The sequence below is a fragment of the Cynocephalus volans genome, chromosome 2 (assembly GCF_027409185.1).
Source record: "Cynocephalus volans isolate mCynVol1 chromosome 2, mCynVol1.pri, whole genome shotgun sequence".
Taxonomy (NCBI): Eukaryota; Metazoa; Chordata; class Mammalia; order Dermoptera; family Cynocephalidae; genus Cynocephalus; species Cynocephalus volans.
This window is the reverse complement of record NC_084461.1, coordinates 208,316,424-208,339,180: the sequence shown is the minus strand read 5'-3', so window position 1 is coordinate 208,339,180 and position 22,757 is coordinate 208,316,424. Positions and strand designations below refer to the sequence as shown.

At 48.0% G+C, this 22,757-nt stretch overlaps 1 protein-coding gene and 1 pseudogene across 1 annotated transcript; one reads left to right on the top strand and one right to left on the bottom strand.

Moving 5' to 3' along the window:
• Positions 1 to 510: 510 nt before the first annotated feature.
• Positions 511 to 21,583, bottom strand: LOC134370801 (unconventional prefoldin RPB5 interactor-like; annotated as a pseudogene).
• Positions 21,584 to 21,747: 164 nt separating this feature from the next.
• LOC134370799 (immunoglobulin iota chain-like) lies at positions 21,748 to 22,288 on the top strand. The gene is made up of 2 exons (XM_063087758.1): positions 21,748 to 21,793; positions 21,879 to 22,288. Exons 1-2 carry the CDS (start codon positions 21,748 to 21,750, stop codon positions 22,286 to 22,288), a joined length of 456 nt encoding a protein of 151 aa, XP_062943828.1.
• The last annotated feature ends 469 nt before the right edge of the window (positions 22,289 to 22,757 follow it).

The window sequence follows — 22,757 nt, the reverse complement described above, 5'->3', positions numbered from 1 at the left end:
TCCTAATTGGGTGGGTTAGCCCACTTTTGCAGGCTCAGTAGGTTCAGGAAAATCAATAAATTTAATATTTTAGGGCCCTCAACCCAGGTAACACTATCAATATGTCAGTGTTCAAGTTTTCCCAACCAAAGCCCTGACTTCCGCATAGCAGGCCCGCCAGGTTGGGAGTTTAACCTTCTTCGGAACTCGACTTCTCTGAAGATTGAGTTCCGGCCTCAATCCTTAGCTTTCTCTGCTCTCCCCCTGCAGAAAACGAAGGCCTCTTAGTAGGCTACAAAGGAGACCCTGAGACTGGCTTTCAATGGGCAGTTAGGCCTGGCCTTTATCTTTTGCTATGGCGCCAATCAAGCTGAGCAATATCTATCCCATGTTCTTATTTCGCCATGCTTTCCTAAATGCCTGATACATTGCACTCACTACTGCAGTCCCTTCCACTGGACACATCCCGGCTCACCAGTTAAAGCATTAATTGCTGGACGGCCACCTAGTGACCACGCGGAGTTCCCCTACCTATGCATCCTGCATGGCTGACTTCCACGCAGTGTGAGACGAGGAGGGCACAGCAAGGAGCGAGGTGTCACTCGGCTTCGGAATCCTGGCGTCCTTAACGCCTGGGTCCAACGCCAACCCTGAGCTAGAGTTCCGCCGTTTGACGCCCATGACAATCCCAAAGACCAGGCGCAGCCAAGGAAGGAGACCCAGGAGAACAATAACCGGCTCTAGGAGCCCAACGCGGAAGACTCGGGGAAGGCCCCCAACCTGCTCGTTCCAGACGCCAGCGCCTCAACCGGGCACCAGGTCACATGGTTGAAGAGGTGTCTGCTACCTCACACGGGGTCACGTTGAGGAGGTTCCCCACTCTGAGGCTGGTCACGTGGGGGGGACTGCCCGCCTCAGGCTGGTCACGTGGGTGGGGGGACTGCCCTGCTCAGGCTGGTCACGTGGGGGGGGGACTGCCCTCCTCAGGCTGGTCACGTGGGGGGACTGCCCTCCTCAGGCTGGTCACGTGGGGGGGGCTGCCCTCCTCAGGCTGGTCACGTGGGGGGGGCTGCCCTCCTCAGGCTGGTCACGTGGGGGGGGCTGCCCGCCTCACTCTGGTCACGTGGGGGAGGGGGGACTGCCCTGCTCAGGCTGGTCACGTGGGGGGGGACTGCCCTCCTCAGGCTGGTCACGTGGGGGGACAGCCCTCCTCAGGCTGGTCACGTGGGGGGGGCTGCCCTCCTCAGACTGGTCACGTGGGTGGGGGGGACTGCCCTCCTCAGGCTGGTCACATGGGGGGGGCTGCCCGCCTCACTCTGGTCACGTGGGGGGGGCTGCCCGCCTCAGGCTGGTCATGTGGGGGGGTACTGCCCTCCTCAGGCTGGTCACGTGGGGGGACTGCCCGCCTCAGGTTGGTCACGTGGGGGGACTGCCCGCCTCAGGTTGGTCACGTGGGGGGGGGCGGCTGCCTGCCTCTGGCTGGTCACGTGGGTGGCCAACCGGGCGGGAAGCGCTGGCTGTTCTTCGGGGCTCAAATCAGCCACGTGGGCCTAGAAGTCGGCGGGGCTGGGTGATGTGAGGTGCGCTCGGGAGGCCGGGTGGCCAGCAGCAATGTGTTGGAGGGGCTGAGGAAGGGAGCCGGAGGACTCCCAAGGGGCGCCAAGAGTCTGGGAAGGGTTCCGGTGGGGTATGAAGACAAGAGTCTCAACATTTGAGAAAAGTCCCAGGCTCAGCATGAGAACCAGGGCTCGTAGACGGTTCTTCTCGGAGGACCAGCTCCTAGTCACTACTACACGTTTAACTTTGGATTCGGTCACCCAGCCCCCGGGAGAGATCTGCAACACGCCCTCTCTGCACAGTGCTCTCTAGAGAGCGCGGGCTCCTCTCCCTGAGGGCGTCACGTGACTGGTGGAAGCAGCTGCTGACTTCTGCCCCGGGCCAGGCGCCAAGTCAGCGGCTTTGCTACCTTCTCATTTCCTCCTAAGATCCTGCCGAGGGTTTGCGTGCTGCATCACTTTCTCCACTGGTCAGGCCCACATGCAGTATCCTCTTGCAGGAATCCTCTTCCCGACGTCATTACCTTTGTCAAGGGTGTTCTTACATACTTTGTTCATCCCAAGACCCTAAAAGTAGATGACAGATCTACACTTCTGAGAATAAAAACGTATTTGTAGATAGAATCTATAACGGTTCTGCATAATACACGATAGGATTTATCATACAGCAGATACTTGATGACTACACGTGAAATAAAAAACTGAGCCCTAGGGGTCTCTGAGACCTGAGCTAGCAAGTGACAAATACTAGAAGTCACACTAGAATAGCGGGCATCAGGGTTTGGTTTGGTTTTTCCTTTTAATTGTGGGTTCTCGCAAGTAATTCTAAGACGGTGAGGAAGCCAGGTAAATTGCAGACCTCAAAGAGGTAAGCTCCTTGACCTCTGAGAACCACTAGTACAGGGATGACTTGCAAATGTACTGATCCAGTCCATTTCCCTCTGAGAAAGTAAATAAGATTTGTCTCCCTGCAGTTCCCATAGGTGTCCTGAAGTTACCTGTCCCCACCACTTGCATCTTGCTCCATATCCCTGGGGCCATTGTCTGGAACCAGGTCACTCCCAACAAAGCCTTTGGGCTTGGATTAGTTAAGATACTAATAAGTGACAGAAACATAAGTCAAATGAGATCAGGCCATGGAGAGGATTTATTGGGCAGGATCTAGGAGAGCTCACAAAATGGAAGCAGAAGCCCAGGACCTTGAGAGCTGTGAAGCCTGCAGGGGCTGGAGCCTCGGGTTATCCACTCTTCCATGGCCAAAGCAGCTCAAGGCTCACACCCGTACACCCTCTCTCCATCCACTGCACAAAACAACCCAAGAAGGACTTCCATTGGGCTGTCTGTGGCCCGGCGCCCTTAGTGGAACACTCAGTGTAGGCAGGGACATGGGGATGACAGTTGGGTTGGGGAGCAATGTCTGAACCAGGAGAAGGGAGTGGAGGGCAAGAGCCCCATAGGTCTCTCAAAGGCCTCTGTTTGCCTCTTAGAGCTCGGCTTTTGGAGCGGGCTATTATATACCCAATCTTCCTTCCTCCAGGGTCCCAGAGCAGGAGGGTTTTACACACCTGTCTACATCTGGGCTTCCAGTATATGTTGCTCTGCCATTGGGGCTGCAGCCTATTTAATATTCAGAGGAGTTTAGATAAGCTTCTGGAGGGAGATGCCTCAAACTGGCCCCCAAGTTTATTTGCTTTTCCGGAAAAAAAGAGTTACTTTTTGAGGTAGAGAAATCAAAATGGAAGGTGTACTCACTGTCTGCAGAGACTTCTCAGGTGTGTAATGGGGGCTCAAGAGGTCGGGGTGAGGATAGACCCAGGGATTCACAAATGCCAACAGGAAACAAGCATCAGTCTGAGCCCTGCATGAAACCAGCCCTATCAGAGGATTGTACCACATCTGCTTATTTAGGAGATTAAACTTGGAGAGTCATTTGATGAGAAGGAACACGCCACAGACTGTGAAGTCTGTGCTGGACCACAGGCTTGTCAGCTTTCACTGTAACTTCCTGTGGGAACCCAAGGCCCCAGGCAGATGGAAACTTCACAAACTTGGGCTCCAGCTAATTTCCTTCACCATTCTTTTAGGATCAGATACTCTCTGTTCATTGGATTCAATTACGCATCATCTTCACATCTGTGTTCGGCCATGATTATAGTGCCTTGTACACCACCAGCATCTCCCTGTCCTTAAAGCTCTGGTCAATGCAATAAACATCAGAGATACAAGTCAGTCTTAGCCAAGAAGGGATAAGGGACCTCAAAATCTCCAAAGTAATTGAAAACAACAGAACAATGAGTGATGCAAATGTCTCAGTCTGGTGCATACTGGCACCAACCTTTTACTCAATAGGATACCACAGACTGTGTGTATACATTGGAAACCACTCTCCTGCCTCTGGCCCCTTAAAATACTTAGGATAAAACCTAGTGATAAATGTGCAGAAACTCCATGAAGAGTAAAACAAAAGGAAATTCATTACACACTCTTGGATGGCCAAAGAGGATTCTGTCAAGAGCCAATCTTCACTAATTAGTTTATGATTTAAAAGTTTTCTTAACTTAAAAGTTGTTTTTGTTGTTCTTGTTAATTAAACTAATTATAATTTAAGTTTATGGAATAAAAAATATAGGTCAGGAAACACAAGAGTAATAAAGGCATAATCACCTTACCAGATTTTAAAATATAATTGAAAGAAAGTGAACCGAGACCCCAGGTACCAATCAAGCTTTATTAAAGGAAAAGAAAATCTGCTGGGCCGTGCTCAAAGTGGCGGGCAGCCTCAGATGTGGGGGTGAGAGAGCTTACATAGGGCACCAAGGGCTGGCTGATACCATCAAGGAGGGGCATTATGTTAATGCCGAAGCTATGCCCGAGGGTGGAGAACTGCACCCTTGCAGAAGCAAAAGGGTTTCTGTTTTGCAGAAGTCAGAGGCTTCTTGTAAAGGGAAGCGGGGAGGGTTCTGTTTTGCAGAAGTCAGAGGCTTCTTGTAAAGGGAAGCGGGGAGGGGCTTGGTGCTGGAGTGGAAGACAAGGCGGACAGCTAATTTGTGCTTATTGTGTGCACAATGGCACTGGTCCAAGATCCATCAATAATAAAGTAACAATGTTTCAAGTTAGATTGACTGAAAAGGGGAAAAAGAACAGCGCAGCAGAAGCAGAAAGACCTTGCAGGGTTGTCCTTTCCTGCTTTCCGACACTCCTCCAGCCCCAGCCCTGTGCGGAAAGGCAGCTATTGCAGGAAGTCACCAACGGGGAAGGGGAGGCTCTCTCCCTTCCCCCCAGGGGCATGTTCCTGGCCACCACGTGGCCCTGTAGCAGGTAGCACCAGATGAGTCACTCCTTGATTTTCTGGTGGGTGGGGCTAACTGGTGCAGCTTAGGCCCTGCCCCATCAAAGGGGACCAGGAATGAGGGCCACCTGCTCAGAATGCATCTCCAGGAGACCCAGGTTGAGTGATAGGAGCAGAGTCCACCCCAAAACCAGAGACAGACCTCCAGAGACAGACCTTGGGCTCTCTAGAGCACTGCTGTGTGGTGTTCCTGCCATCCCTACAAGGATGGGGCAGAGCAAAGAGGTCCTAACGACTGCAACAGCACCCAGAGTTACAACTGCAACCAAGCTTGCAGATTTGGTTCTATTGTTTCATGCCTGTATCACCTTCTAATATTTCATATACTGTATTTTACTTATTCTCTTATTATTTATTATCTGGCTCCCATGCTAGAATGTAAACTCCGCCATGGCAGAGAACTTTTGTCTGGTTTATTCTCTGGTTAAATATTTGCAAAATGAATGAACTGACTGACCTAGTCCTACTGTGGCCACCTCAGCCCCTTGTTCCTACACAAGCCCTGCAGGTCCCTCTCCTCCCCCAGCCCCAGGCCCTAGAGTTCCACACTGTCCCATTGTCTCCTCTTCCTCTGTATGCACTTACCTTGCCCGAATTTATTTTCCCACAGCAGGCTGTGTTTAGAGGTGCCCCTTGGGAAAATCTAGATGGGGGATGGTAAGAGTCCACCCTTTCTTGTTTACAGTGGAAGAAGGGCTGTTAAGGAAGTGTAAGAGTCCACCATGGCAAATAGTCATAGATAATTAGACTTAGAGGAGCCATTTTGTAAAATACAGCTTTAAGCAGAATGGTAGCCATAAAGAAGTCTTTTTGTAACTTTGGTTCACAGCATAGCTCATGAGAGAACATTGCAGAACTTAGTGCTTGGGAAAAGCAAGATAATAAGTGCTAATCAATAACTTGAAAAACTAACCATTCTTCTTTTGAAATCACAGCTTCCAAGAACAAGACAGCATCCAGGTTGTGGGAGCCAGACAATGCTTGCGTCCCAAGAATAAGTTGAAGAGTTACAAGACTGACCATGAGATAATAAAAGCCTGGAGTCTGCAAGATTGCACATAGCAGCCTCCTGACAGGAATAACCTTCCCCTTTTGTTTCCCATGCTTTTTCCTTTAAAAACCCTTGCTGAGGCTCCTGAGCCTTTGAGGCAGTTTTACTTTGACTGTCTCCTCAGGTGCCTGATGATAAAAGCTTCCAAACCTTGCATCAACATCAGACTCTTGAGTCCTTTATTTCTGGCTAAAGGACAGGTGAACTTGGTGCAGGTAACAGAAGGGCCAGGAGGGAGAAGTTGTAGATCCCAGTGACATTTTTAAATAGATGAGTTCAGAGAGAGTAACTGTGGTTCACCCCTTGATGGAGTTTGGATGTGTTGTCCCCTCCAAACTCATGCGGAAGTTTGATCTCCAATGTGGCAGTGTTGGAAACTGATTGAGTCATGGGGGCGGATCCCTCATGAATGGATTAATGCTCTCCCTGGGGGAGGGGGGATTAATGAGTTAGTTCTCACTCTGTTAGTTCCCGTGAGAGCTGATTGTTTAAAGGACCCTGGCACCTCCTCGTTCTCTCTCTCTCCTCCCCTCCCCTCCCCTCTCCTCTCCTCTCTCTCTCTTGCTTCCTCTCATCATGTGATCTGCTTGTACCCGCCGGCTGCCTGCCACTTTCCACCATGAGTAGAAGCAGTCTGGCCCATGCCAGATGCAGCTGTCCCAGAATCGTAAGCCAAATAAACCTCTTTCCTTTATAAATTACCCAGTCTCAGGTATTTCTGTTATAGCAACACAAAACGGACTAAAACACACCTACGCCCGAGGTGTCTTGGGCAGGAGGGAGGGGAGACAGCTGGGAAGGATGATGTCCACTGAGGTGGCCAGACAAGGCCCATAGATTTCCCTTGAAGTCATCAAGTGTCAGCCACTCTTTCCCTAAGGCAGGTGCCTTGGGGTTTCAAGCACCAACTGTGGCCTTAAGTTGGTGTAGCACTGTCTTAATATCAGGACCAGGGAGCTCTTGGGGAAATAGAATTTTCACATAGATTCTTGGTATAAAATGCAGTACCCTGAAAACCAGTGGGAAAAAAGGTGATTTATCAATGGTATTGTTAAAATTTATTCTCTGTAGGAAGAAACAGAAAGCTGGATTCCATACCTCACATCATTAAGAAAACAACACAAATGGAATTATAATAAAGCTAGAAAGGTAATGAATAATATTCAAGAGAACCTTTTTTGTAAAATCTTGGGGTGGGGGAAGGAGACTGCTTAAGCACAGCACTAAGCAGAGGTGAAACAAATTTGATATTCACTATCAAACTAAAAATTCGCATTCTAAAAGGTAACAGAGGCAATGATAAATGCTGGATTATAAACTGGGAAAAGATATTTACAAGGCATGTGGTTAAAGTCTAGAAAATGAAAAAATCACCAATCAAGAGAAGGAGAGAGGATCTAATAGAAATATATACAAACAGATGCACAGGCAACTCACAGAAGGCATCGTTGAAGGGCTCACAGGAAAAGGCCCAGTGCATGACCTTAATGGTAATAACACCAAAAAAAATTTTAAACCCATGAAAGTGGTAAACATTAGGAACCCCTCATGATGTGGGTGATGGTGTAGAAGTGTGCAATATTCTGAGCACAGCCAGTCAGTAAGAGCAAAATTAGGTGATCTTCCATTCCTTCTAGCCGGCAACTGCTATCCCACATGGAGCTCTGTTGGGGATGTTCTCCCAGCACCCCATTTTGTGGGGGAGATGTGGGGTGCATGTGACTTCAGAGTTGGGCAGGAACCCAGGCATCAGTCTCCGGGGCATTAAGAATCATGGTAGAATCACTTGGGGGCTTGAGACACTACTAAAGCCCAAGTCACTTGGTTTAGGAGGAGTCCACGCAGCAGTATGAGTTCTGGAAACGTTGTACTAAAGTTTAACACATGCACAGAAAAGTGCACAAACCACAAGAGTATGGTTTAAGAAGTTTTCACCAAGTGAACTCTCTTATGTGACTAATAACCCAGGTAAAGAAATAGAACATGACCAACGACCCCCTTCTCAGCCTGTTAGTTGAGCAGCACATGGTGCCCAAATTTCTGGGGGCAGATCCAGCTTCCAGTTTATCTACTCAGTCCCATGTACTTAACTCTTGTTCTGCTTGATCTTGGGTTAACAGATTCATGAACCCGTGAGTTTCTCAAGTACAGTTCTGGAGATCCTGGCTCAGTCCAATGGGGGACTCCAAGTTATTTAAGCCATCAGAGGCCCATCAAGAGCCTATACCCCAGAGTACCTGTCCCAGGCCTTTCCTTGGGTCTCTGACACAGTCTCTTTTTGAAGAAGAAGCACTTTGGCCTATAGCTGATTGCAAGAGTTTTCCAGAAAGCATTGGAGTAAAACAACCGTGATGACAAAAGACTTAAAATGGTAATAGTGGTTAAAGATCTAATGAGCGTTCATCATAAAAATAATGCAATTGACAAGGAAATTTGACTATTTCTGTAACATACAACATTTTAAATGTTAACCATAATTATGAATGAAAACATTATATGAAGACATATCACACACAGCAAAGGCATTAATATATTTCTAGGAATTCCTGGGGTGTTTTTACCCACCAACAATCGGTTCTCTAACTCTCTGGACACCTACTGGGTGTGCTACAATTCAATCCTGACACTAACTACCTGGAGCTAGTGTCAGACTCTACAGGTTTAAGTGCTCAATCCACAAGCCTGCCCCCGCCCCACCCACACTGCCAGTCTCAGTTCCCAGGTTTCCACCTGTACTTCTGACTAAATGGCTATAAACTGGGGGTTCCCACAACCCTCTCCTTAGGTTTGATAATTTGCTAGAACATCTCACAAAACTCAGGAAAGTGCTTTACTTCCTATTACTGGTTTATTGTGAAAGATACAACTCAGGAACAGCCAGATGGATGAGATGCATAGGGCAAGGTATGTGTCTCTGGACATGTCACCCTTCCAGCTCCTTCAAACTATTCACCAGTTTGGAAGCTCTCCAGACCCTGTCATTTAGGTTGTTTTTATGGAGGGTGCATTATGTAAGCATGATTGATAAAATCATTAGCCATTGGCGATTAACTGAATCACCAGCCCCTCTTTCCTCCCCTTAGGAGGCTGGTGGGACTAAGAGTTCCAACCCTCTAATCACACCTTGGTCTTTCTAGCCACCAGCTCCATCCAGAAGCTATCTAGGGTTCCCCGCCACCAGTCATCTCATGAGCATACAAAAAAACATTAATTACTCTAGATATTCCAAGTTTTAGGAGCTGTGTGCCAGGAGAACAAGACACTCCTGCTCCCCTATCACTCAGGAATTTACAGGTATTTTAGGAGCTCTGTGCCAGGAACTAGAGACAAAGACCAAATATTTACTTTTTATTATGCCACAGTTTGCCCCTTGGTCTTTGACCATCGATCCCTTGCAGCAAAAGGATCATAAAGGTCAAAAGATACTGCCACATTGCTAGACTCTCATTCACTCATTAATAATTAGTCCATTTCATCATCATATCATATGACTAGAATATCTCCCAGGGTAAGGCCACTCAGGCTTGCAGCCTTCTATTCAGTCTTTTATTTCCGAAAGCTGGAGCGGTCTTGGTAAGCGTAGCTTCACCCTTTCAGACCTCTGGTATAACTGAGCTAAGAGACAATATCTTCTCTTGCTCTGAGCCTTTCGAGGTATTAATGTAATATTGGATCTCCCTCATGACATAACCCATTTATTCATTCCTTTACCCTCAGCGATTATTCCTCCTTCTCTCTGGTTATGCCAAAATTTTTATTCCTTTGGAAGGGACATTAGTCTGGCCACTGTGCTGGTCTAGACTGCAGGCAACAGTATTGTGTAGCAAGTGCCTCCCCCTCAGCCCACTCCCATTCAGATAAGGTAAGGTTACATAGGTGCAAAGGTGCAAAACTGTTAGCTGTTTTACCACCAGACAACACAGCTGCATTCACTTTTAAACACAATTTTGCCAGATAACATGAAGGCACAACCCATCCCATCAGGCCCTTAGGAATTCTGACATAAAGGTCTGAAAATATAGTTTCTTTTTTTTTTTTTTTAAAGATGACCGGTAAGGGGATCTCAACCCTTGACTTGGTGTTGTCAGCACCACGCTCAGCCAGTGAGCCAACCAGCCATCCCTATACAGGGATCCGAACCCGCGGCCTTGGTGCTATCAGCACCACACTCTCCCGAGTGAGCCACGGGCTGGCCCTTGAAAATATAGTTTCTTGCTTAGGAATCATCTCTGCTTCCAGCATTTGTAGTTGCAGCCCTGGTCCTGTGACCACAGCATCATGCAGGGAAAAAAAAAGTCAAGGTGATGCGGAGAAGAAAGAAAGTGTAGTCATCCTACCAGTGTTGCCCCCTGGCAAGATTACATGGTCACACTGGCATCCTCCTCCACCCCCTCTTCCCTAGACCCAACAGAAAAACAGAGGAATCTATCTAGGGGGGCGTTTCCTTACCCTCCTTGTGTTGAGTGTAAGCACATTCTTGTAAAGATGTGTAAGCCAGCCCTTCTTGCCTATACCTTCCCCATTTTAGTTTGGTTTTGGTGACTGGTGGGTAAGGGGATCCGAACCCCTGACCTTGGTATTATAAAGCTGCACTTTAAGGAACTGAGCTAACTAGCCAGCCCTACCCTCCCTCATCTTAGACGACCAATCTTTCAATTACCCATTCCGTGTAACTATCAAAACTATTACTCTGAGAAGGATATCTCTGCCCATTGTTGGAACTATGGGCTATAAAGTATGTTCCTTGGTCTAAAGAAATGACTGTCAACCTCTAAAGTGGTGCAATAGCTTGTGTTCTGGTTTTTCTATAGCACTCTGAGCATTTGCATCTTCTACAAGGTCGGCAAAGCCCAATCCAGAGTCAGTCTCTCAAGATCTGTTTGTAACCCCCAGGGCTACGGGCATCAGTCTCATTTGCCAGCTATGTTCAGGGCCTTCCCACCAGGGAATCTGCCCCATAGCCATCGGTAGTCTGTCTCCTTTGCTGGCAGACAGAACCGTTCTTGTTGGCATTTTGTGCCTCAGAAGGTGCAAAAGGGTATGTCTAGATTCAGCCCATCTCAGCACTGCTGCTGTGTCCCCACATCCCTCATTCCATGGACCCAGGTAGCCACCTTAGGAGAGCACACTGGAACATCTGCTTATCAATTCCAATCACCTTCTGAACCTGTGAGTGGATTCTTCTCTGATAGGCACTGACATGTCCTACTTTAATGCACCCCTCAAATTCCCATAGTGATTTCCATATAGGCATCCCTTCAATAAGCCAGGTTTCCATTCCCTTGGTCACTAGTCATGAGTCACTAAAAAACCCAAACATAGGTGATTTTACCACTGCTCAATTCTTCCACTACTGGCAGGAAAACAGCATGCAATTCAGTCCGCTCAGCTGATTTATTCTTACCTCCTTCAATTAGAGTCATGGCCTTCCAAACAGGATGTTGTCTGTTCACCTTCGGACTGCCATTCATAAGTCAAGCAGCTCTTGGTTGGTTGGTTGAGAGCTGTTTATAGGGCACTCTCCAAATAATGGTAGAATCTAGAAGCTCCTCACACAATTCCAAAGTCAGTCCTAGAGGAAAAGAGACTCCTTACTTGTGAGTATCTCCTTCTTGTGCTCCCCAGGTGGCATGACCCTGCATAAACCACTTCCACTTTATTATGGAACTCCTCTGTGCACTGCCCTCTCCATTACAGTGTTTTTTCAACATCATCCAAGGCATATTGGGGAAAGGAAAACTGTTTCTCTCACCTCTTAGGTTCAGTGGCTGGGGAGCCTGTGAAATAAACTAACAGGAGAAAAGGCATACAGGCATACAAATGTATTGAGTTTTAATTTAATGTGCACAAGGGCATCACAGGAAGAAGTGAATACCCCCAAACTGGTGAGATTTTAGAGTTTATATACCATCTTAACAGAGTAAAGCAAGGGGGAGAAAGGCCACTTTCGGGAATTCAAATGAATTTTAAGAAACACAAACGGGCCCTTAAGAAAACAGGTGGGCAACATAAGAGTTTGTGACAATGTCTGCTTGGGTATGGTGTCAACTTCTAATCTCCTCCCCAGCTGATAAAACTCCCAGGGAGGGCATTTATGAAAATTGAGTCATTTCTTTTGGGGGGAGATCTGTTTTTAGTCAGATAAGGGGAGTTCACAGAAAGCCTCTTCCTGCCTTTGTTGATTCTCAAATGTCTTCAGTTCAAAATAATCCTTATGTTACTGTGGTACCTTCTGGATCCCTTCAGTGTATTCCTGGGATAAGCAAATGGAGGCAAAGAGGCCTCCTACAGCCCTAATCTGCCAGTGGACCAGCTCAGAGCAGAAGGGGGCCCTGCAGAATGTGGGAGGCTCAGGCTGGAGGGCTGATATTTCAAATTCTTCATCTCTTCTGTGACCATGGGTGGCAAGATCAGTGACAAGCAGGGAGTGTCCAATGGGGAGGCAGCATCACTCAACCCTGTTGAGAGGCCCTCATGGATCTGGGCTCAGTGGGGGGCTCCTCCGTAGGCTCTGTCTTGATGGGGGCGAGGCTGGGCACTCAACAGGGGAATCCGCATGAGGCTCTGGGCTCTCTCGGCAGCTCAGATTCCTGCAGAGTTCCTCATGAAAATTCCTGACTCTTCCCACTGTCCTCCACGCCCCCTCACACCAGTCACATATTTCTTGCCAGGGCCAGAGGAGGCAGCAAATGTGGAGGGTTCCACCCCAAGGATCTGGGCTGGAGGACTGTGGAGTAAAGAACCAGGGAAGAGGGAGCAGACCTGGGGATGGGAGAGTGGAGAAGAGGCAGGGGGGCCTCACCCCCCACCCAGCTGTGAGGTCTTGGGAATGTTCCTCCCTCCCTTCAGAGCTGTGGGCTCAGCCTGCTCCAACTTAGCCCCTCTCCTCTCTTCTGCACCTCCTGAACTGTAGCTGTGGCTCAGGGTCCCTCTAGGGTTCTGGCCCAGGAACTACAGTACGACAAGACTGACATTAAGACCACTACCTCTGGGTTTTACTTCAGTCCTTTGCTGAATATCAGAAGATTTGCATGTCTATATTTTAAACTGACCCTCCTCTGTTTTCCACAGAGATCTGTACAAGCACCAACCGTCATATCATGGCACATCCTGGCATGTTGCTGACTCACCGCAGCTGTGGTGAGCAGAGCCCAGGAGACTTGGGGCTGGGGCAATCTCTGCTTCTCCATGGGCAGCCTGTCCACAGATAGTTTCCCTTCACGGCCTCCTTCTTAGATTTTTCCTATCTACTGGGAGACAGTGGAGTCCAGTCCAGAAAGAAGTATCCTGGGGGACAGAGAGAGTGGGGGAAATCCCCTGTTTTTATTTTTTCCCTGCTGGTCCTCTCTCCAGCTGGGTCCCAGTATGGAAACTCCACCTCCACAGTGGCAGGGAGATGCAGTCCCAGGAGATATGCAACCACAAAGGTAAGCACAGACCCTGGGTTGCTGTTGGTGTTAAGAAAACCTTTCTGGCATTTAGTTATGCACCTGGGTCAAAGGTCCAGCATGTCAAAAGATTCTGTCCCAGACCAAGCTCAGAACAATTTTTCTCTTTCAGTCGATACCAATTGTATCAATTATTTAAAGTGACGTTGGGCTGGCTGGTTAGCTCACTTGGTTAGAGCATGGTGCTGATAGCACCAAGGTCCAGGGTTTGATCCCTGTACTGGCTGCCACCAAAAATAAAATTAAGTAAAATAAAGTAACTACAAATATTACAACTGCATACAAGGCAAACACAAAGAAGCTAAAACCATGTAAGAAAATTAACAATAAAATCCAAATATTAAGATGTGCAAAATGTATTTTAATTCTTTTCATAGCACTGATGAGAAGCAAGTAGAATTTGCAGTTAGAGTTCACCTAGGATGCCTCGTCCCAGGTGCAGTGGAGTCACCTTGAATGCACGTGCCGAACGACCACTCTTGGCTTTCAGGAACACACATGCATATCATCGACCAAAATTAAGGCTGCCGAGGCAGAAATAATTTTGTAAAGTTTATTGGGAGCCAAATGTGAGTCTCAACCCAGGAAACACCATCAACAGAGTCAGAGAAGTGCTCCAAAGTTTATTACAAATAACGAAGAATTTATAGACAGGAAAGGCTGAAGAAAGCAGAAACACAGAAGGAAAAGTGGATTTGTCATTTCGAAGATACTTTCCTTGTAAAGTGGGGACTGGGAGACAGAACAGTAGAAAAATAACTGACGAGTTAGCACCAGGTTACTGCAGGCTGTCTCTTTTGTGTAAGGATTAAAGCAGAGGGAACTTCGTTATCATGCCTATTGGAGATTTAAATTGGCCCGTTTAGGAAATTGGCTGTTATCTCTTTCTCCTGACTTCTCAGAAGGTCAGACCACAACGTAAGTGACGTGGAATTTAGCAGGGGTGATTCCATTTTTGTTTTCAGTCTGGTCTTTTGGGGCCTAGTGCAGGAACTTAGTCAAAAAAAAATGGGCTTCAGTAAATTTTATTTAACAATATCACGGCAGGACCTAGCATCTCATATTCAGTCCGGAGGCTTTGAACTTTGAAATCCTCTTTGGAGTTTCTTCTGGCTCTTCTGAGACAGCATCTTTTCCTTCTGTAGAGGCAGGTGACCCTCGAGGAGCAGCAGCCAGGCGTGGTGTCAGGGATGGAGGTAATAAATTCTTTTTCTGCCACAATTCCAGGAAAAGCCTCTACTGTTCCTGATAAGGGTAAGAGTTCTTGTTGAGGATTTCCTGGTTCTTTTTCCTTCTCCAAAGAGGCTTTGTCATCCTCTCTGCAAATGACTGTTTCACAGCCAGGATTCCACAAAGCCATTAGGTCATCGTGCCCAGTGGCTTGTCTCTGTCCAGCACCACTGCCTGCAAGAGTCTTTCTGTATCCCATCCTCACAACAGACTTCCGAGGGCCAAGCTTCGCTTTTGCAGATTCAACAAATATTCTGTAAATGTCTGCTGGTGTTCTGATAACAGGACACTCCAGGGAAAACTGGCCATTTCCCAAGCTCAAGTCTCCACTATGTCTGACCCCCTCTTTCTTTTCACTGAAAACTGACGTTGTGATTTTTTCTGTATTTATTTGGACCTTCTTTGGTTGAGGGGTGTGGGAAAAATAGATTGATGGTAAGGACTCATCTTCACCTCTTAAACTGTCATCATCACAGTGGTCGGGGCATGGATCAAGCTCAGAGTCATCTGCTTGACCTTGTCTTTGACCTTACACCAATTCTGACTTTGAAATGTCCTTATAAAAACTTCCCTGAGTGAGGGACCCATAGTCTCATCAGAGACACAATCTTTCTCTTCTTCTGAAGACACTGGGTTCCCTCCACTTGTGACACGCCCCCCTCAGGCTGACCATCAAGGTCACCCTGAAGCGTTTCTTGCCTCTCCAGCTCTTCCAGTCACGCCCACAGCTCCTCGTTGGTAATTCAAGCATCCTTGAACTTTACATTACTTCCAAAACCTGAAGTTTTGGGTTTTGAATGAGGTTTGTGTGCAATTCAGGGTTTTCTTTTTCTTTTTATTTTATTTTATTATTATTTTTTTCTTTTTTCGTGGCCGGCACTCAGCCAGTGAGTGAACCGGCCAGTCCTATATAGGATCCGAACCCGCAGCGGGAGCGTCGCGCTCCCAGCGCCGCACTCTCCCGAGTGGGCCACTGGCTCGGCCCCAGGGTTTTCTTTTTAATTCAGAGTCATTTTGAATGTCTTCTCTTATGTCAACAAGATTGCCCGCCCCATCACAGAGTGCCTGCGGATCCGCCACAAACGCAACTTTAGATTCAAAGTTTTGCATTGCCTGTTTAAAGTCATCCAGCACTTTCCTTACACATTCCTTCCTGTGCTCCACTAGCACTGGCAAAACCAATTGTCCCCAAGGAGCACAGTGATTTTGTTGGTATCAACCAGACTTCTTGGCATGAAGGCAAGAGGCCCAAGTGGCACCATGACCTCATAAGACAGCTTATTGGGCAGGGTCTGGAGTTGTCCTTGGAGGGCCTCATAGTCACTCTCCACCTTTGCCAGTGCACGATTTCTTCTTGGCAACTAGAGACCGTCTTTTCCTGTTCTTGGAGCCTCGCAGCCTGTCAGGGATGCAGCTGCCTGGAGGTGGCCGAGGCAGCTGGGCCATGGAGTGGACTCTGGAGCTCCATGGCTTCTGCTTCTACATGTGAGCTGCATTTGTCCCTGCTCAAGCTGCTGCCCCAAGTCGTGGAGACTGCAGCGTCCAGCTTCCTCCAGCCAGGTTCTTGTCAGATCATTTCTCCAATCAGTCCTCCCAGCTTCTTGAGAAATCCTGTCAAAAGATAAATAAGGGCTGGCCAGTTAGCTCACGTGGGAGAGCATGGTGCTGGTAACACCAAGGTCATGGGTTCGGGTCCACTTATGGCCAGCCACCTAAATAAATAAATAAATAAATAAATCATTCTGGAGATGGACAGTGGTGATGGTTGCACGACAATGTAAATGTACTTATGCCACTGAATGGTACACTTAAAAATGGTTACAATGGTAAATTTTAAGTTATGTGTATTAACCATAGTTTTTTAAGAGAAGATTAATCAGTCCTACTTGGGGTAAGTATCACAAAAACTTTGCTGTCCTGTTGTGATTTTCCTGGAACAACTTCTCATAGTTCTAACTAAACAAAATAAAATACAATGTTAACTTGTACACCTGTGTTCATAGCAGCGTTATTCACAACAGCCAAAAGGTGGAGGAAGCAACTTAAGTGTCCATTGACGGATGAATGGATAAACACAATGTGGTGTACACATACAATTCAGCCTCAAAACGAAGGAAAATTCAACACATGCTACAACTTGGAGGAAACTTGAAGATGTTAAACTCAGTGTTATGGACTGAATGTTTGTGTCCCCACAAATTTATATGTTGAAATCGTAATCCCCAATGTGATGGATGACATTAGGAAGTGGGGCCTTTGGGCGGTAACTAGGTCATGAGAGTGGAGCCCCCATGATGGAATTTCTTCATAAAAGGGAGGCCGGACACCTCTCTTGCCCCTTCTGCCATGTAAGGATGCAACAAGAAGTTGTAAGTCTGCCACCCAGACTGGGGCTTCACCAGAACCCAACCATACTGGCACCCCGATCGCAGACTTCAAGCGTCCAGAACTGTGAGAAATAAATTTCTGTTGTTTATAAACCACCCAGTCTGTGGTACTTTGTTAAAGCAACCCTAACAGACTAAGACACTAAGTGAAATAAGACAGTCACAAAAAGAAGAATACTGTGTGATTCCTTTTATACAAGGTGCCGCGAATAGTCAAATTCAGAGAGACAGAAAGTAGAGTGGTGGTCGCCAGGGGCTGAGAGAGGGGGATATGGGGGGTCTTTTAGTAAGCACAGAGTTTTAGTTCTGCAAAATGTAAAGAGTTCCGGATTAGTTACCCAACAACGTGAATGTACTGAACACTGCTGAGCTGTGCACCTAAAAATGGTTAAGATGGTAAATTTTATGTTATGTGTATTTTACCACAATTAAAAAAAATATGTCTCTGTTTTTACAGGGTTGTTGCACTAAAGGAAAGTTCGGTGTATATTAAAACATCACAGGCAATTATTTTTAAGATTATGTGGAAAATGGGATTAAGGTCTAGACTCATTCATTGTCAATAAGTTTTCCACCCACAAGATCTTTGGGCACTTGAACATTGATTCAGATGGGAGATGGTTCTTTGCTGGGTAGGACAGAGTTGAGAACTGTTGAATGTCTGTTGCTCCAGGACCCCAATCCACCCAATTCAAATAGGGGGCATCTCCTGTAGTAAACCAAGGGATCTTGCTCACCCCTTCTCCTGCCTGATTTGGGACATTCTCCTCATTGGTTGTCTAGGTCTCAGCCACATTTGCCTTCTATTTCCAAACACACCGGGCTCTCTCCTGAAACAGGGCCCTCCCTCACACTCACATCTCTGCCTGGTCCATACACCCTTCCCACCCTTCATGTATCACCCTATTTTTTCCCATCTTGGGGGGCCTTTGATGACCACCTACCTCCTAATTGGTTCCCAGATATTTTTTTCCTCTCATGACACTTATTGAAACATGTAGTTGTAATTATTTATTTCCCCACTAGATTCCCACAACATTCCCCACTAGACTCTACCTTTCATGGGGACAGGGACCATGGATATTCACGCTCTTAACCAAAGATTCTCAAAGTGTGACTTATACGTGTTAGAAAGAAAAAGAGCTCTCCTCGAAACCCAAATCCCAGCTTCTCCTGAAACATTGAAAAATGAGGCCCCCCTGGTTAGGAGCTCTAGACCTCTACTGGGCAGCTTCTCCCCTTTCTGACTGGGCAGGGATCTCCCAGTTAATGCAACCCCCTATAGCATTCTTTATTGAACTCGCCTCCCTACCTGGTCATTGCAGGCATTTGACTTTGTAAATCTAGTTTACAAAGGTTAGAGAAACACCTGCGTCAGCTGATCTCACTCACCCATTCCTCAGATTCCAGGTCCTGACATTTGGCAAAGGTCGAGATCAGTGAGACTGGCCAGCTGGGGCCTCAGGGTGACCACAGACTCCTTCCGTCTCCACCCTCTAAGGTTTAGTCCTCAGCTCAGAGTCCTGGTTTCTCATTCCTCCATAGGCAGGAAGTGTTGACCTGACCCTTAGTAATGACTTGAGAGAGAGAGGGAGGGAGGAAGAGAGATATCCTTAAATCCCAATAGTATCTAAATACCGGGAAATTGGCACCTTGCCAATAAGGAATTTGGCCACCCCAAATTCCTCTCCAACTGGTCAGGTGTCATGCAATCCTGGCCCATCACAGAGAATGTTAATCTGCAGTTCTGGAGGGTCTAGACCTCCAGTCCTCCCAAAGGAGTGAGGGAATCACTCCCTAGGAGCTCCTTTAATATGCCCTAATGAAATTAACTTGATTTGGTGTATTGTTTGATGAGAGAAGGGAAAGTGCAATCACTTTCACATTCTTTGCCCACAGCTAAGCCTGATTGAATTTGGGGCTGTGGTTCAAATATCTGGCGGATTGATTTCTCCATTTTTTCTTGTTGTATCCATCAAAATGTCTATCAAAACGGCCATGTTAAAAAGCAAATAAAGTCACCCTGTGCCAAGAGTCACACCCTCCAATGCCTACACAGGTCTGGGGGAAGATGTAAATGAGTAAATATGGCCCGATGTAAAATAACAATAATAATAACCACCAGAAATGTCCTAAAATGTATTTTATTGATCGATAGTGTGAACATACAACAAACACAAAGAGCTATGATGGTGATTGTTTAAAATTCAAAGTGAAAAAAAATTAAAAAGGAAACACTTACCTATTTTGCTAATCATTACTCATTGGATTTGAGATGAGAAACAATCTGATTTTATTTAGTCTCATGACAGGAAACTATTGTTTACAAAAGTGGATCCATCCAAATGTTGATAAATTTATGAAATACTTCCTGTGTTCTCTCTGTCTGATCCATGCACAGCGGTCGGCACTTTGTTAAAGGAAGATGAAACAAATCATGCCCCTCGTTTGATTCCCTCCCTCGTGATTTTTCTCGAAGAGAACATTCGTCCTGTCTCTTCCCAGGCTCTCACCTCAGATGCAGGGAATTCTCCGCTCTTCCTACCATGCTTCTTTCACACTAAGACTTTTGGGGATCAGCCGTGGGTCCCTCCTGCTTTTACAAAGATGTTTCATGATGCTTGATCTATGGTATCAATGGTTCGATTCCCCAGGAATCAACACTCCCTGGTTAGTTCCCCATCACCCACCAGCCTGTGCTGCAAGGGAGGAGCAAGAGGTCATAGATGTGGTTGCAGCCATGACTGGACAAGGGGTGGTCAAGATGCCCTCCCCACCCCTCACCTGCAGGTGGAGCTGTTGGCCTGAGAGGCAGCAGAAAGAAGGCCAGGACTCTGGAGTTGGCCCAGCTGACTTGGATGGGCAAGGTCTGCTCTCTGCTAGGGAGAGGCTGGACATGGCACAGGTCGAGACTATGCAGGGGGCTCATCTGAGACAGAGGTGGGCTTACCGTATCATGTGTTCATGAGGCAAGGAATCCTGGTGCATGCCCAGCCACCAAATGCCACCTAGTGCATGTGGGGTCACTTCAGCTATAGTCACAGCCTGCGAGCTTGTGGGACAAGAGAACTTTAGGGGTCATCTTGGAATTACTTCTGGCTATGACTTGAATGTTTGTGTGTCCCTCAAATTCCTATGTTAAAATCCCAACCCCAAGGTAATGTTATTAGGGGGTGGAGTGTTTGGGAGGTGATTAGGTCTTGGGGTGGGGCCCTCATGAATGGGATTAGTGCCCCTTTAAAACAGGCTCAAAGGGCTGGCCTGTGGCTCATTTGGGAGAGCGTGGTGCTGATCACACCAAGTCAAGGGTTAAGATCCCCTTACCTGTCATCTTTAAAAAAGGGGGGGGGGAGGCTCAAAAGGCGTCCCTTGCCCCTTCCACCATGTGAGGTTATAGCAAGAAGATAGCCATCTGTGAATCAGGAAGATTCACCAGATGCTGAATCTTGATCTTGGACTTCCCAGACTCCAGAACTTTGAGAAATAAATTTCTGTTGTTTATAAGCACCCTATTTTTGGTATTTTGTTATAGCAAACCAAATGGACTAAGATACTTCTGTATTTGTTTCCTCGGGCAGCAGTAACAAAACACCACAGACTGGGTGGCTTAAACAACAGAAATTTATTGCTTCCCAGTTCTGTCGGCCAGAAGTCCAAAACCAAGGTGCTGGCAGGGCTGGTTCCCTCTGAGCCATTGTGAGGGAAGGCCTCTCTCCTTGGATTGTACATGCTGCCTTCTTCTATGTCACTCACACCATCTTCTCTCTGCATGTCTGTCTCTCAGTCCAAATTTCCCCTTTTTATAAGGACACTAGTTGTATTGGTCATGGCCCTTCCTTATGACCTCATCCAACCTTAATTACCTTAATTACCTATTCAAAGGCTGAAGTGTGCTTGCTTAATGAGCTGCAAAGTGGAGAGGGGAATGACTCTGGGACCCCCTGCTGCTTCTTTCTCAAAGTCCCCATCACTCTACTTCTAAGAGGGAAAGGAGCTGGGTTGAAGGCAGTGCTGGAGCATGGAAGGGGACAGAGCATCCTATTCCCTCTGGGGACTCCAGCATTTTCTGCTGAACGAAGCAGGTGTTTTCACACACGCACGCACGCACGCACGCTCGCACGCACGCACGCACGCACGCACGCACGCGCACGCGCACGCACACGCGCGCACGCACGCACGCACGCACGCACGCACGCACGCACACACGCACACACGCACACACGCACACACGCACACACGCACACACGCACACACGCACACACGCACACACGCACACACGCACACACGCACACACGCACACACGCACACACGCACACACGCACACACGCACACACGCACACACGCACACACACACCCCGAGGACGTGCCTCTCTTCCCAGTTCACCAGGCATCTAAATTTGGACCAGAAACTTATTTCTGTGGGGCTCAGCTTCCCTGAGGGGGGGTTGAGGTTACTCCTCCTCAGGGACTGAAGCCCGAAGGTTGGCCTCTTGGGCACTGGCCCCTGAGATTCCAGCAGGTGCTTCCTCCCCAAACGCCTCCACGGGGCAAGGCTGGAGCCGCAAAGGCTAACTCTGCGCCATTCCCCTAACTGACACAGCAAACCCAAGAGAGCTTGGGATGGTAGTGGCCAGGAACTGGGTGTGTCATGGTCCCACCCCCTCGGAGCAGGGGAGAGGATGCTAGCCCAGATCATGAGGGCCCTGGGAGCTGTGGCCACGGGAGGCAGAACTCTCAGTTCTGCACCATGTCCTGGACTCTGGTCTTGCTCACGCTGCTCACCCACTGCACAGGTAAGGGAACCCCCAGAGTGCGTAGCCCCTGCCCCTTTTAGTGCCTTGCCCTGCCACAGGGGTCCATGTGCTTCTGTGTCCCCAGGTTGTGACCCTCAGCCCGTGCTGCATCAGCCACCATCCGTGTCCTCGTCCCTGGGAACTACAGTCCGCCTCACCTGCACCCTGAGCAGCGACCATTACGTTGGCATCCACAATGTCTACTGGTACCAGCAGAGGCCTGGCCACTCTCCAAGGTTCCTGCTGAGATACTTCTCACACTCAGACCAGAGCCAGGGCCACAAGGTCCCCCCTCGCTTCTCTGGATCCAAAGACATGGCCAGGAACAGGGGCTATCTGAGCATCTCTGAGCTGCAGCCTGAGGACGAGGCTATTTACTACTGTGCTGTGGGGCCCCAGGAATCAGAGAGGGAGGTGGAAAGGGAGCGGGAGGAAGAAAAGGAGCCTGCTGCTTCAGGGTCCCAGGCAACCTCAGGCACACTTACCTTGAACTAAGACAGAAGCAGCACATCTGCCCACTGGAAGAGGCCAGTGCTAGGAGGAGGAGAGGGGAGACACTGGGCTGTGCAGAGCCCAGGAGACTGAGCCACGCAGTGTTGTCCGGTGGTGTTGCTGTAAGCCCCATTGGAGGCTGGAATGGGGGATTAAAGCTGTTTGTGTCTTGGGAAGTTATTTTGCTGAGTTTGCTCTGACTGGTGCACAATCTGGTAGCAAAGATACCCTGGATGTTCTGTGAAGGGGTAGGACGCATCCGAGGACCAGCCTAGAGTGAAGGTCCCAGGAAACTAGCCTGTCACGGTCAGCTTGGCTGTAGCACTGTGGACAGGGCTCACTGGAGCCCCTATTCTTGTGGGTCATGGGCGGCAAGGGGCTCACAAAAGCACCTTGGGGGGGGGGTGGAACATCGTTGACAGGGACAGGGCCCTCTACTGTCATCTGATTATGTCCAGGAGTCACAGGGTTA